At 36.3% G+C, this 14298-nt stretch overlaps 1 protein-coding gene across 1 annotated transcript in view; it reads left to right on the top strand.

Annotated features, from left to right (window-relative positions):
• The first annotated feature begins 3841 nt into the window (after positions 1 to 3841).
• LOC148311989 (sushi, von Willebrand factor type A, EGF and pentraxin domain-containing protein 1-like) overlaps positions 3842 to 14298 on the top strand; it is a 62266-nt gene continuing 51809 nt past the window's right edge. Inside the window, exons 1-2 of the mRNA XM_088277970.1 lie at positions 3842 to 4105; positions 13343 to 13509. Of these exons, the coding sequence (XP_088134096.1) occupies positions 4051 to 4105; positions 13343 to 13509 (222 nt within the window). The 5' untranslated portion in view covers positions 3842 to 4050. The remainder of the gene's footprint in view (positions 4106 to 13342; positions 13510 to 14298) is intronic.

The following is a 14298-nucleotide window of genomic DNA, read 5'->3' as shown; positions in this document are numbered from 1 at the left end:
TTTACCATCTACAGGGCACAAAGTGATGTTTTTGCTTTTTGAAGAAAGGGTATTGTTTAATTATTATTTTAAATATACTAAATATTTTTCAAATGGAGAAAAAACCTTCAGGTTTTACCTAAAAAGATCTGTTGCACATTAAAAAGTTCAATATGTGGCTTGATATTTATTTTTAATACATTGTATTATATTTTTAAACTTTAAAAACGTTCTCCTGAAAAATCAAGTTTTTTGATTTATGACGTTCTAGAAAGGAGTGAGCGATATACTGTAGGGTTTATAAGAAGAAACTTGGGGATATTGTAAGGTCTATCAGAAGAAAACTGAGGATATTTTATGATGTATCAAGATGAGGATAGTATAGGATTTATCAGAAGAAAATTGGAGATAATCTAGGGTGTATCAGAAGAATGCTGAGGATATTTCAGGATTTATTGAAAGAAAACCCAGGGTGTTACTTAGCTTTTCAGAAGAAAACTGGGGATGTGTTAGGATTTATCAGAAGAATTCTGAAGATATTGTAGGGTTTAGAAGAAAAGTGTGGATATTATAGAGTATATCGCTCACTCCTTTCAAGAACGTCATAAATCAAAAATCGTCAATTTTCAGTTGTGCACGTTTTCGGAATGCCCAAAAAATTTACTATATCCCAGCAAAAGCGGCATATTTTTAACTTAATATTTACCTGCTACAGGGCAGAAAATGCTGTTTTTGCATTTTGAAGAAAAGGTATTGTTTTATTATTTTTTAAAATATACTTAATATTTTTCAAATGGAAAAAACCTTCAGGTTTTACCTAAAAAGATCTGTTGCACATTAAAAAGTTCAATAAGTGGCTTGATATTTATTTTTAATACATTGTATTATATTTTTAAACCTTAAAAACGTTCTCCTGAAAAATCAAGTTTTTTGATTTATGACGTTCTTGAAAGGAGTGAGCGATATCAGAAGATAACTTGATATGTTCTAGATCAGTGTTTCCCAAGATGGGGCGTGCGCCCCATCGGGGTGTAATTCAAATGTCTTGGGGGGAATGCGCAAATAATGAATATTTGCTGCATTTTTGTCGAAAAACGCATTTTCCAAATTAGCAGCCCACATAAAACTTTTTGCAGCTCACATCGAGCACAAGGATCGCACTTTTTTACTTTCCAGTGGCAATATAATATATATTATTTATTTTTGAAAATTAAATAATAATTTTAGCATATATTATAAACATGCATTTTTTTATTTGAGCAATTTGCAACATTTTGAGTGTGTCCAAATAGTGTTCACAAAATCTGGATTATCTCCAATTACAGAAAAAAAATGTAAAGTGATCACTTAAACCAGCCTATGACGGTCGTCAGCCCCATAAATGCACAGACTTCCATATTCTTCTTCATCAAATAATATGAAGCAATTTGTATGCTGATTAAAATTTTGAGAGCCCCCCGCCGGGCGTGGAGATTTTCGAATCGTTGAAGTGGGGCATGGTACACATAAGGTTGGGAAACACTGTTCTAGAGTATATCAAAAGATAACTGCGGATATTATGTAGGAAAATTTTGAAAATCAAAAACTCCCTTACGAAAAATGGGAGAAATTGCGACTTTTTGAAAATCATAAAAATATGTGTTGAAAAATATTTCTTCAAACCCTTATCCTCACCATAATGGTGCATAGGGCACTACATCAAATAAACGTAGTGTTATCTTGATCATCAATACATGAAGGAAAAGTGATCAGCCCTCCGCTTCAGGTACCAGTTCAGAGTAATATCGAATAAATATTATAGTGAAAAAATCACACATGAAAAATACTGTATAATATAAATTTATGGTATCAAGTACCTAAGGAAAACGGGGATGATTTAGGGACCTACCTAATGAAAAGAAAATTATTCATTGCGCATTTAAGTATCACTTCACTATCTAACTGTCACTTTCGTCTGCGCTTTGGTCTGATGACTTTCTCTTGATTTTGCATCTACGCGAAATAATAATTTTCTTAATCTATGTACAATATGTGCAGATATCGGAATAGCCAGGGCAGTAGTGAACAGGCGCTCCAAGCTTAGCACTATGTTTCCGTGAGATATCTCTGTCCTTGTTTCGCTAATACAAACCGGCGCATATGAAAAGAGATGCAAAAAAGACACGTGCGTGTGTTGAGTGAATTTGTTCTCAAATGTTTCGATTTGCGTCACCTCGATACGCGACGCTTCGATTTACGCTTCGTAAGTAAAATATACCCTCAAATCTCGTCTACTTCGTTATACATATTTTATGTAATTTTCATATGCCTTGATCTTTTTGATAGTCTATGGAAAATTATTGTTTTATATGAACGCTAAAATTTTATTGTATTACTAAAAGTACGCGAGCATGCCCTTTTTTATTTCATTTGAAATATCCATATTTTAGACGCTTTAAAAAAATCTTAAAAACTTAAGACATATATTTAAAAATCCACATTTGTCGTAATTTTTTGCTTTATTTCAAATACTCTATTGCGTAATATTTTTTTCTATTTCTATGAGTTTTTTGTTGTTGTTTTTAAATTGTTTCAAGCAATTGATGAGTCATAAAAACAGGTTTTCAGTAGATCCTTTTTTTTTTAACAAGAAAACTCATACATAATATAATACCGGTGGAGGACGTTACTGCTACATTTGAGATGAAATGTAATAGGAATGGTTAGAAGAGATAGATGAATAGCAGCAGTGGCTAGGGCACTCGAGGTAGCATACCCTTAATCGTGGCTTGTAGGCACCGATAATATGTACGAGTCCCTTTATTTTAATGCCCCATATTTTGGAAAATTTTAATGCTTTTTCTTTATCGTAATACCGACGTAAATCGAGGGCATGACGGATGGTTGGGATCATGACAAGGTTAGAAAGATGTAAAGTATGTTCTACAACCCATCATCTCTCTATTCATACAGAAATTTTGGGTCACTTTGGGCTGTTTACTCTCATTCGAACTAGCTTCTGTCACTTAGACACTATTTTTTGTGTCTTTTGACATATTAACCTTTTCATAGCCGCAAATAAATTACGCCGCAGTGCTCAACAGGCCAAGTATTTTTTTTAAAAAAAAAGGTGTCTAAAGATTTTTTTTTTGTTGTTTTTATTGAATTATAATTTACTTACCAAATATTATATCCCGCATCGATTGTTAGAGTTTTATTCTTGAAGTTAAACCAGTTTCAAATTTTCAGGGTTGTCACACTAAGTCGCACACGCAAGTTTTTATTAAATTTAATATTAACACACAACTATTATTTATCAATGGAATATTTTAAAATAATAAGAAAAACACAAAAAAATTGAGCAAAATAAAAACCCCTGGCGTTCAAAACAATCGATTAAAATAATCAATATTTCAAGTGGTTTGAGTGGTAGCCCTAATGACATCTGTCAACTGTCAGCTGAAAGTGATACCGATAAATCACTTAAAAGTATTTAAAAACTTTATAAAATATTTTGTGACAACTTCAACTGATGGCAATGTATGTTCCGTTTTTGACAGATTGTCAATATGAGTTAAAACTGCGGAGTAATACGTCATCAAAAGTACTGACGAGATATCTCGTCTCTGGCCATACGGGCACTCCGCCATTTGCCGAGATATCTCGTCTCTGGCAACCATCGGGTTAATATATCCCATGTATTGGAAAATATTTTTTTTACGTAAAACCGACGTAAATCGAGGGGCTGGCGGATTGTCGGGATTATGACAAGGTTAGAAAGAGACGACGCTTGTTCTGTAGCTCGCCATCCCTCTCTTCTCTCAAAAGTTCCTCTCCGCACTGGCCGAGCTTGCGTTCTTCCTGCGCGCGCCCCGCGGCGGGCGGTAGTGAGTGGCGGAACGGCGCGCGGGCGGCCGGAGCTGACTGGATCTGCGCGCGGCTCTTCTGTTTTCCGAAACGTCAAAGGGTGCCCAAAACATGGCGAACTGTCGCCTGAAGTGGTGAACACTCGCTCGAGACCCGCGCGCGACACGTTGGGCCAGCTAGGCCAGCTAGACGCCAGCACAGAGAGCGGTGAATCGAACGGCCGAGATGAAGTACCTCGCGGTCTTTGTGGTTTCGTTCTTCATCCTGCATCATCACACGGGTAAGGGAAATCCTTGATAGCGAAATTCTAACTGAAGTCATGGTATTAATTGATATTTTTTCTCTCTTTTAAATCTTGATTTTTCATTGATAACAATCGTCTTTTCGCCATAATCTAAGCTCCATTCAAAAAACATCTTCAATTACTCGTGAACGCTTTCATTTGAACTCCCACCAATACTTTAAATGTGAAAATGTTAGGAAAATCTTACCCCTGTAAAAATTGATATTTTCTCTTGTTTAAATCCTGGTTTATCGTTTATAATCGACAGTTCGCTATAATCTTAGCTCCATTCTCAAATTATCTTTAAAAAAATTATGAACTATTTCATTTTCACCTCCCACCAATCTTTTAAATATGAAAACGTAAGGAAAATCCTACCCTTGTATAAATTGATATTTTTCTCTTGTTTAAATCCTGGTATTTCGTTTATAATCGACAGTTCACTATACTCTTAGCCCTATTCTCGAATGATCTTCGAAAAATTGTGAACCCTTTCATTCGACCTCCCTTTAAATATGCAAATGTGAGGGAAATCTTCGATAGCGAAATTGTAACAGAAGTCATAGTATAAATTTTTATTTTACTCTCGGACAATCCTGTTTTTTTTCTTCAAAATAATCGACAATTCAATCTTAGGTCCATTCTCAAATGATCTTCGGAAAATTGTAAACTTTTGTACTCGACCTTCCATCAACCCTTTTTTTTCATTGCACATAACACAGATAAGAAAAATAAATCTTTTATAGCGAAATTCCAACAGAAATCTTAGTAGAATTTGGTATTTATCTCGCATTAAATCCTGGTTTTTCGTTTATAATCGACAGTTCACTATAATCTTAGCCCTATTCTAGAATTATCTTAAAAAAATTATGAACCCTTTCATCAACCTCCCTTTAAATATGCAAATGTAAGAAAAATTTTCGATAACGAAATTGTAACAGAAGTCATAGTATAAATTGACGTTTTTCTCCCTTAAAATCCTGTTTTTTGTTGAAAATAAAAACTAACTAACTAACTAACCATCACGCCGCTTCCCCGCAGGGGTAGGCAGAGAGAATCGAACGCCACACCACTCTGTCTTTGCAAACATTCTTTGCCTCTTCTACATTCGTGCATCTCCTCATACATACCCGACGATTATTACGACTCCTGACCCGGCCGCTTTCAAGTATTTGACATACCTGATTGTGCCAAGTTTTCCTCGGTCGTCCTCTGCTTCTTTTTCCAACTACATTCGCCTCATAAATTTATTTAACCGTTCTTTCTTCACTCATACGCTCCACATGTCCAAACCATCTCGACACACCTTTCTTAATTTTATCGATAATGCTTATCTCAGCTTTGCATTCCTTCCTCATTTCACTATTCGCATATCTATCATACATCGTTTTGTCGCACATTCTTCCGAGAGATCGCATTTCGACTACATTCAGTCTGCTTTCATCCTTCTTTTGCCAACTCCATGCTTCGCTTCCATACATAAGGGTTGGAACCAGAACTCCATTGTGTACTGCCAGTTTAGCTTCCGCTGATAGATTTTTATTTGCTAAAACTGATTTTAGTGCACCATTCACTCTGTTCCCAGCATTTTATATTGTTCAAAATAATCTACATTTAAATCTTAGCTCCATCTCAAATAATCTTAGGAAAATTGTGAACTCTTTCATTCCAGCTTCCACCAAATCCTATTTTTTCATTCCACATAACACAGGCAAGGAAAATGAATCCTTTATAGCGAAATTCTAACAGAAATCATGGTAGAATTTGATATTAATGTCTCTTAAAATCCTGGTTTTTGTTGTAAATAATCTCCATCTCAAATAATCTCAGGAAAATTGTGAACTCTTTCATTCCAGCTTCAACCAACCCCTATTTTTTCATTCCACATAACACAGGCAAGGAAAATGAATCCTTTATAGCGAAATTCTAACAGAAATCATGGTAGAATTTGATATTAATGTCTCTTAAAATCCTGGTTTTTGTTGTAAATAATCCACAATTAATCTTAGTCCCATTCTCAAATTATCTTGGAAAAATTGTAAACTTTTTCATTCGACATTCCGTTAAATATGCAAATGTGAGAAAAATCTTCGATGGCGAAATTCTAACAGAAGTCAAATCGATATTTTTCTCCTGTTTTTTGTTCAAAACAATCCACATAAATCTTTGCTTAATTCTCGAATAATCTTCGGACAATACGCTCACTGCTTTCAAGAACGTCATAATCAAAAATAGCCAATTTTCAGTTGTGCATGTTTTCGGAATGCCCAGAAAATGTACTATATTCCAGCAAAAGAAGCATATTTTTAACTTAATGTGTACCCGCTACAGGGCAGAAAGTGTTGTTTTTGCATTTTGAAGAAAAGGTATTGTTTAATTATTTCTTTAAAAATAAACTAAATATTTTTCAAATGGAGAAAAAACCTTCAGGTTTTACCTAAAAAGATCTGTTGCACAGTAAAAAGTTCAAAAAAGGCTTATATTTATTTTTAATACATTGTATTATATTGTTAAACTTTAAAAACGTTCTACTGAAAAATCAAGTTTTTTTATTTATGACGTTCTTGAAAGGAGTGAGCGAATAGTGAACTGTAGAATCCTTTAAATATGAAAATGTAAGGAAAATCCTTCATTACAAAATTCGAACAGGAATCATCGTATAATTTTATATTTTTCCTCTCTTAAAATCCTGTTTTTTGTTCAACACAATCCGCATTTATATCTTAGCTTGATCAAATATCATTTTACCTCTAAATAATACTTCAAGAATGCATTCATTGTTTCATTATACATAACACACGTATGGAAAATCCTGGAAAAGCGGAAATATAACAGAATAGTTACTGTATAATTTTACATTTTTCGCTTGTCGCAAAATTCCTGTTGTTTTGTCCAAAATAATACATGTTTACAGTTGACACAAATTGATGAGGCAATGGGACATTAGGATAAGTAGACTCGAGAGTGGCTCGATGATTTGGGGGCCACACGAGCTTAAGTACTCTCTTATGGTAGAGAAAGTCCAAAAGAAGTTTTTGAGTTATCTCTACATGAGAGAGTACGGGTATTATCCTTGGCTCTACCCGACCCAGTTCCTCCAGGGTATGCTTGGCTACAATAGTTTAGAGACTAGAAGGAATGTGTATTTAATTACGCATTTTTATCGATTGTTGCGCGGTATGATCGATAATCCTGAAATTATCCGGAGCATCGGTCTGTATGTTCCCGATAGTTACCTAAGACAGCGTCGGCATAGATTGTTTCACATTCCTATACACAGGACCAACCTGCCGATGGTTATGCCTGTAGGAAGAGCTACCGCTATGTTGAACAATATCACATTGGATATTGATCTGTTCCATGTGTCCGAAGGAGTTTTCCGAAGCGGGATTCTTCTACACCTTTAAGTCTTCTTGCTTACTTTTAATATATACGCCTTGAATATTGTTTGTTATGTATATATATATATATATATATTTTAAATAAATTTAAATTGAAATTGAAATCTATCGGATTTGATGGTTTCTCATTTAGAAAATGTGACAAGACGTATTCGTCAAGACAAATAAATGAGCTATGCGACGGATCTTGATTGATGGATATAAACCAAATGTTTTTTGACATCTTAACAAAGACGAAGAAGAATATGGAAGTCTGGGCATTGGGCTTACGACCGTCATATGCTGGTCTAAGTTATCACTTTACACACGTGTAACATTCGTCAATTATACCCATGATTGACAACCACACTTCTCAAATTCTCGGTTCTGTATATATGATCCAAATTCGAAACATTGTACAAGAATCACTAGAATTTTCACCACATCTATCGGCGAGATGAAGAAGCTTTTTTATTCTTATATTTGTATGTGAGATCCGAATCCTGGATGGAAATCACATCCATGAGAAACGCTAGAAAATATCCTTTTCATTTTATTATTTTAGCTTTTAATTTGACCAGTTTATTTATTTATTCAATATTACCCTGGACTGGTACCTGAACCGGAGGGCTGATCACCTTTCCTTCATGTGTAAACGATGAAGATAACACTGCGTTATATGACGCAGTGCCCTATGCACCATTTGGGTGCAGATAAGGTGACATGAGGTGATAAGGCACAAAGAAAAACATGGCACGATCAGATATGCCAAATACTTGAAAGTGGTCAGGTTAGGAGTCGTAACAATCGGCGGGTATGTATGAGGAGATGCATGAACGTGGAAGAGGCGAAGAATGTTTGCAAAGACAGAGTGGTGTGTCATTCTATTCTCTCTGCCTACCCCTGCGGAGAAGCGGCGTGATGGTTAGTTAGTTAGTTAATTAGAATATATTTTATTATAACGACTAGTTTCGAGAAGCATAGCTGCCATCTTCAGGTCTAAATATAAACATTCTGTTTATATTTATGTCCGCCTACGTAGTGTAATAGTCAGCACGCTCGGCTACCGTTCTGGAGGTCCCGGGTTTGAAACCCAAGGTGGAGGGTCGAATGAATTATAAGTGATTTTTTCACTCTAATATTTATTCAATATTATCCTGGACTGGTACCTGAACCGGAGGGCTGATCATCACCTTTCCTTCATGTATAAACGATCAAGATAACACTGCGTTATATGACGCAGTGCCCTATGCACCATTTGGGTGCAGATAAGGGTTTTACTGACTATTTATTTGCAACAAATTAACTAAAAATATTGTGAATAATAAGGATTCTGTCCTACTTTGGGCATATCGCCAGAAAGAACGAGAAGAGTCTTGAAAAACTGGTAGTAACAGGTACAGTTGAAGGCAAGCGGGCAAGAGGACGATCTCCAACAAGATGGACAGACCAAATAAAGGAATTAACCGGATCCTCGCTAAACGCAGCCATCAAGTTGGCCCAGGACCGGGAAGAATGGAGAGGACTTGTGCACCAAGTGCCTGACATTCCAGAAGACCACGACGCTCAGCATTGAGCAAGAAGATGAAGAAGAAGATTGTGAATAAACTAAATATGCTATAAGTTCTTGTACATTATTATGTGCCTATTGGCAAGGAATATTTTCTAAGGGAACTAACTTTTTTTTTAAACCCGTGAATAATACAAGTTGTACGACAAGCAAACATTTGGAGTACTGTTGCCGTTAGTATTTACAAGTAGCTACATATGAAAAGTGAAAAAAAAATCGTATGAAGACAAAACAGCGAATTAATATTTACACACGGAGTGCGGTGCGTGATGTTAGAGAATTTGCTCACTCGTGACGTTGCGTGCGAGGTTCGTGTCGACCGCCGAGTGGCCGTACTTAGTTTAGAAACCCCCTTAGACCCAAATCAGAGACATCGCTCACTCCTTTCAAGAACGTCACAAATAAAAAAACTTGATTTTTCAGGAGAACGCTTTTAGAGTTTTAAAATATAATACTGTTCGCCTCCGTAGTGTAATGGTCAGCACGCTCGGCTACCGTTCTGGAGGTCCCGGGTTCGATTCCCAAGGGGGGGGGCAAATAAATATAAGTGATTTTTTCACTGTAATATTTATTCAATATTACCCCTGGACTGGTACCTGAAGCGGAGGGCTGATCACCTTTCCTTCATGTGTAAAACGATCAAGATAACACTGCATTTATATGAAGCAGTGCCCTATGCACCATTGGGGTGCGTATAAGGGTTTTATTATTATTATTATTATTAAAATATAATACAATGTATTTAAAATAAATATCAAGCCACTTATTGAACTTTTTACTGTGCAACAGATCTTTTTATGTAAAACCTGAAGGTTTTTTCTCCATTTGAAAAATATTAAGTATATAAAAAAAAAATTAAACAATACCTTTTTTTCAAAATGCAAAAACAACACTTTCTGCCCTGTAGCGGGTAAATATTAAGTTAAAAATATGCGGCTTTTGCTGGGATATAGTACATTTTCTGAGCATTCCGAAAACATGCACAACTGAAAATTGACGATTTTTGATTTATTACGTTCTTGAAAGGAGTGAGCGACATATCATTTACATTCTGAATACTTTCCTATTTCTTATCCAGCCTACTATTTCTTGACCCCTCGAGTAGTGAGATATACAGTGTCGAACAGATTAATTGAAACAAACCTTTTTTTGTTGTATTTTCGTAAAAAGTTTTTAAAAATCTTTTGTTTATTAGTTATATCACAAATTAATATTTGATATGATATCTTTTGAGCTCAATCAAAGATTTTGCTCTTCTTGGGATCTATTTGAAAAACGCGCTTAGAGTGTCAGAAATGAAGACCAAGAAGCATACTGAGCAAGAGTCTTCGAGATAGAATAAGAAACGACAAAACGTACATAGGTATTGGATTTCAACCAACCCTTCATCAGCACCCGATGGTTCATAGGGCACTACATTATATAATCATCAAAATCAAACCCTTACCCGCATCCCAATGGTTATGCACCAAAAAATACTGTTAAAAATAACTCCTAATTGGAGTTAATCCAGATTTGTGAACAAGTATTTGGACACACTCAAAATTTTGTACATGCCATCCTTCCAATTCAGTTACCATTGTCTTCTTCGTTGCTTTTTTCCCACCCTTATCTGCACCCTAGTGGTGCATATGGCACGCATCATATAAACGCGGTGTTACCTTGATCGCTAACACGTGAGGGAAAGCCTTCCGCTTCAGGTACCAGTCCAGGATAATATTGAATGATGACCCTCCACCTTGAGTTTCAAACCCGGGACCTCCAGAACGGTAGCCGAGCGTGCTGACTATTACACTACGTAGGCGGACATAAATATAAACTGAATGTTTATATTTAGACATGAAGATGGAAGCTATGCTTCTCGAAACTAGTCGTTATAATAAAATAAATTCTAATTAACTAACTAACTAACCATCACGCCGCTTCTCCGCAGGAGTAGGCAGAGAGAATAGAACGACACACCACTCTGTCTTTGCAAACATTCTTCGCCTCATCCACGTTCATGTATCTCCTCATATATACCCGCCGATTGTTACGACGCCTAACCTGACCACTTTCAAGTATTTGACATATCTGATCGTGCCATGTTCATCTCGGTCTTCCTCTACTCCTTTTTCCAAATACATTCGCCTCATAAATTTGTTTTACCGTTCTTTCCTCACTCATTCGTTATACATGTCCAAACCGTCTCAATACACCTTTCTTAAATTTATCGATAATGCTTATCTCAGCTTTGCATTCCTTCCTTATTTGACTGAATGCGGTCGAAATGCAATCTCTCAGAAGAATGTGCGACAAAACGATGTATGATAGATGTTCGAATAGCGAAATAAGGAAGGTATATGTATGATTTATGAGGTTGTATATATATGAATAAATATAAGTGATTTTTTCACTCTAATATTTATTCAATATAACCCTGGACTGGTAACTGAACCGGAGGGCTGATCACCTTTCCTTCATGTGTTAATGATCAAGATAACACTGCGTTTATATGATGCAGTGTCCTATGCACCATTGGGGTGCGGATAAGGGTTTGAATGAATGAAAATGAAATATATGAACCAATTTAGAAACCTTGTTCTTGAATCACTAGAACTTCACTAGAGATAATATAAGAGTTTCTGCTTAATAAAAAGATTCTTTACATCTCACCAAATAAGGAAGGAATGCAAAGCTGAGATAAAATAAACTTCAAAAAACGCCTGAAACATCATTATCTTACCTTAGAACCCTAACTGTCCATCTCCTCCTCCCCTGACCCCTCTTCTCTTCCTTTTACTTGCTACCTGATTCTACCTATTTATCATTAGAATCCCAGAATACTTTTTTGTAATTATTATTTTTTTTTTTCATTTTCATCTTTTTGTTTTTTAGTTTTTTGATAAAATCTATTACATCAGACAATAATATGTATTAACTTTTAAAAACGTCCGAGACATTACTATCTGTCATTAGAATCCTAACTGTCCATCAAACCTCCTCCCTTAGTTTTTCCCTCTACCTCCTTCCCTAAACTCCCTTCTTCCTTTGCCCTCCTTATTATCGTCTTTTGGTAATTTATGTTTTTTTTTAATGTCAATTTGTAATTTATGTTTTTTTAAATGTTCAAGTACTATCTACCCTCTGATTGCAAACAGCTATACTTATATGGTATCAAACGTTTTGATCAATATCACTAGTCCGTTTTTGGTCGGTTGGAAGATATTGCTTTTTAGCAATAAGCCCGCCAATGTACTTTTTATTTTCTGTACATGAAGTTTAAATAAAATAAAAAATAAAAATAAAAAAAATAAAATAAACTCAAGTGTTTATTTTCTTGTAACATTCATTGCTCGGAACGACACTGTACAAGATTGCGTTCAGTAATTGGATGCAGTCGAAACGTAGAGCCATAAATATTGCCCTAAGCTCTGGCTGGCTGATCGCTGCGCTGTCTAATGATAGAAGTTATGTCCAGTAAACAGCGTGTATTGTTTGCCCCGCGCGCTTGCGAGTACAGTTAATGGGTATAATCTGCGCTGTGAAAGCTCGAGTCGCGTGACCGTCCCCAGTGCGGAAAGACCCTAACTTAAATGAAAATTCTATGCAAATTCGTGCTATCGACTTTTAAGGATTTTCACCGTCGGATTCAACATTTTTCTAGCCAATTTAGGTCAGTTTAAATGAAATTTTATTTTTATGTCCACTAAGATATTTTTCCGCCTCCGTAGTGTCTTTACACTTTGTAAGCACGCTCGGCTACCGTTCCGGAGGTCCCGGGTTCGATTCCCAGGGGATCAAATAAATATAAATGATTTCTTCACTCTAATATTTATTCAGTATTACCCTGGACTGGTACCTGAAGCGGAGGGCAGATCACCTTTTCTTCGTGTATTAACGATCAAGATAACACTGCGTTTATATGATGCAGTGCCCTATGCACCATGGGTGCGGATAATGGTTTGAAAATGAATGAAAGATAAATATCTTAAAAGTGATTCCAAAATTAGAATCACCTCTCGATGGGAGAATTGGTCGTTTGAAACTAGTAAATAGTTTTATTTAAAATTTAAAATGAGTAATTCTTTACTACATTTATTGTTTTTCTGTTTTGTTCTGACCAGCAAGCCATTTTTGCCAGATCCACTAAACCACTCTTGCCAGATACACAAAGCCACCCTTACCAGATTGACTGAGTCACTTTTGCCAGATCCACTAAGCTAATCCTGTCAGATCCCAGTAAGCCACTGTTACCAGACCCACCAAGCCACTGCTGATATGACGTTTGTCCTCTGTGTCCAGCCCTCGCCGCGACGGAGGCGCCCGACGACGACGACGACTGGGAGGACACGTCTTCGAGTCCCGGTGGAGGCGCGCAGGAGGCGGACGACGACGGCAGGGTGTACAAGAACCCCAGGAACTCGCCGTCCGTGCTCTGCCCTAGAGACGAGGAGCAGGCCACGCTGCTGGTACGTGCAATCTGTCCTTATCTGTCTTTGTGTAACTTTGATCTTCTTCTTCCCTCATTGCTGGGGATCTTGACTCCCCGGCTGGCTTCTTCTGGAACCTAAAACAACACTCCGCCATTGGCCCCTGCATTGTGCAGCCTTTAGAACTCCCGCAATGTGATCTCTTTCATCTGGTCGGTGTATCGGATTGGAAATCTTCCTCTAGCTCTCTGACCTTCGTGGCCAAAGGTGGAGACAAGCCTCTCCAGGTTGTCTGGTGGTCTGCGATCATCAGGAGCGACGAAGTGGGTTACTTTGATACATACGTACTCGTATAAAGTCTGTGGTAGGGTTTGCCAAACTGTTTCTGCTATGGAACACTATTCGTATTCGGAAATTTTACATGTTTTTTTTAAGGTTATTTTTATGTTGGGTTATTTCTATATTATATTCTATTTTATCTACACCATGGAGTGTATAGTATACGTAGAAATACTCCTATTTAGGTGCAAGAGGAATATATTTTGGAAGTAGGGCATATCGCTCACTCCTTTCAAGAACGTCATAAATCAAAAAAACTGGATTTTTCAGGAGAACGTTTTTAAAGTTTAAAAATATAACACAATGTATTAAAAATAAATATCAAGCCACTTTTTACTGTGCAACAGATCTTTTTAGGTAAAACCTGAGGGTTTATTCTCCATTTGAAAAATATTTATTATATTTTTAAAAAATAATTAAACAATACCTTTTCTTCAAAATGCAAAAACAACATTTTCTGCCCTGTAGCGGGTAAATATTAAGTTTAAA

Source organism: Brachycentrus maculatus, unplaced genomic scaffold, assembly GCF_059751285.1.
Source record: "Brachycentrus maculatus isolate JH-2025_06_01 unplaced genomic scaffold, ASM5975128v1 h1tg000053l, whole genome shotgun sequence".
NCBI classification, from domain to species: Eukaryota; Metazoa; Arthropoda; class Insecta; order Trichoptera; family Brachycentridae; genus Brachycentrus; species Brachycentrus maculatus.
This window is presented reverse-complemented; position numbering and strand designations above follow the sequence as displayed.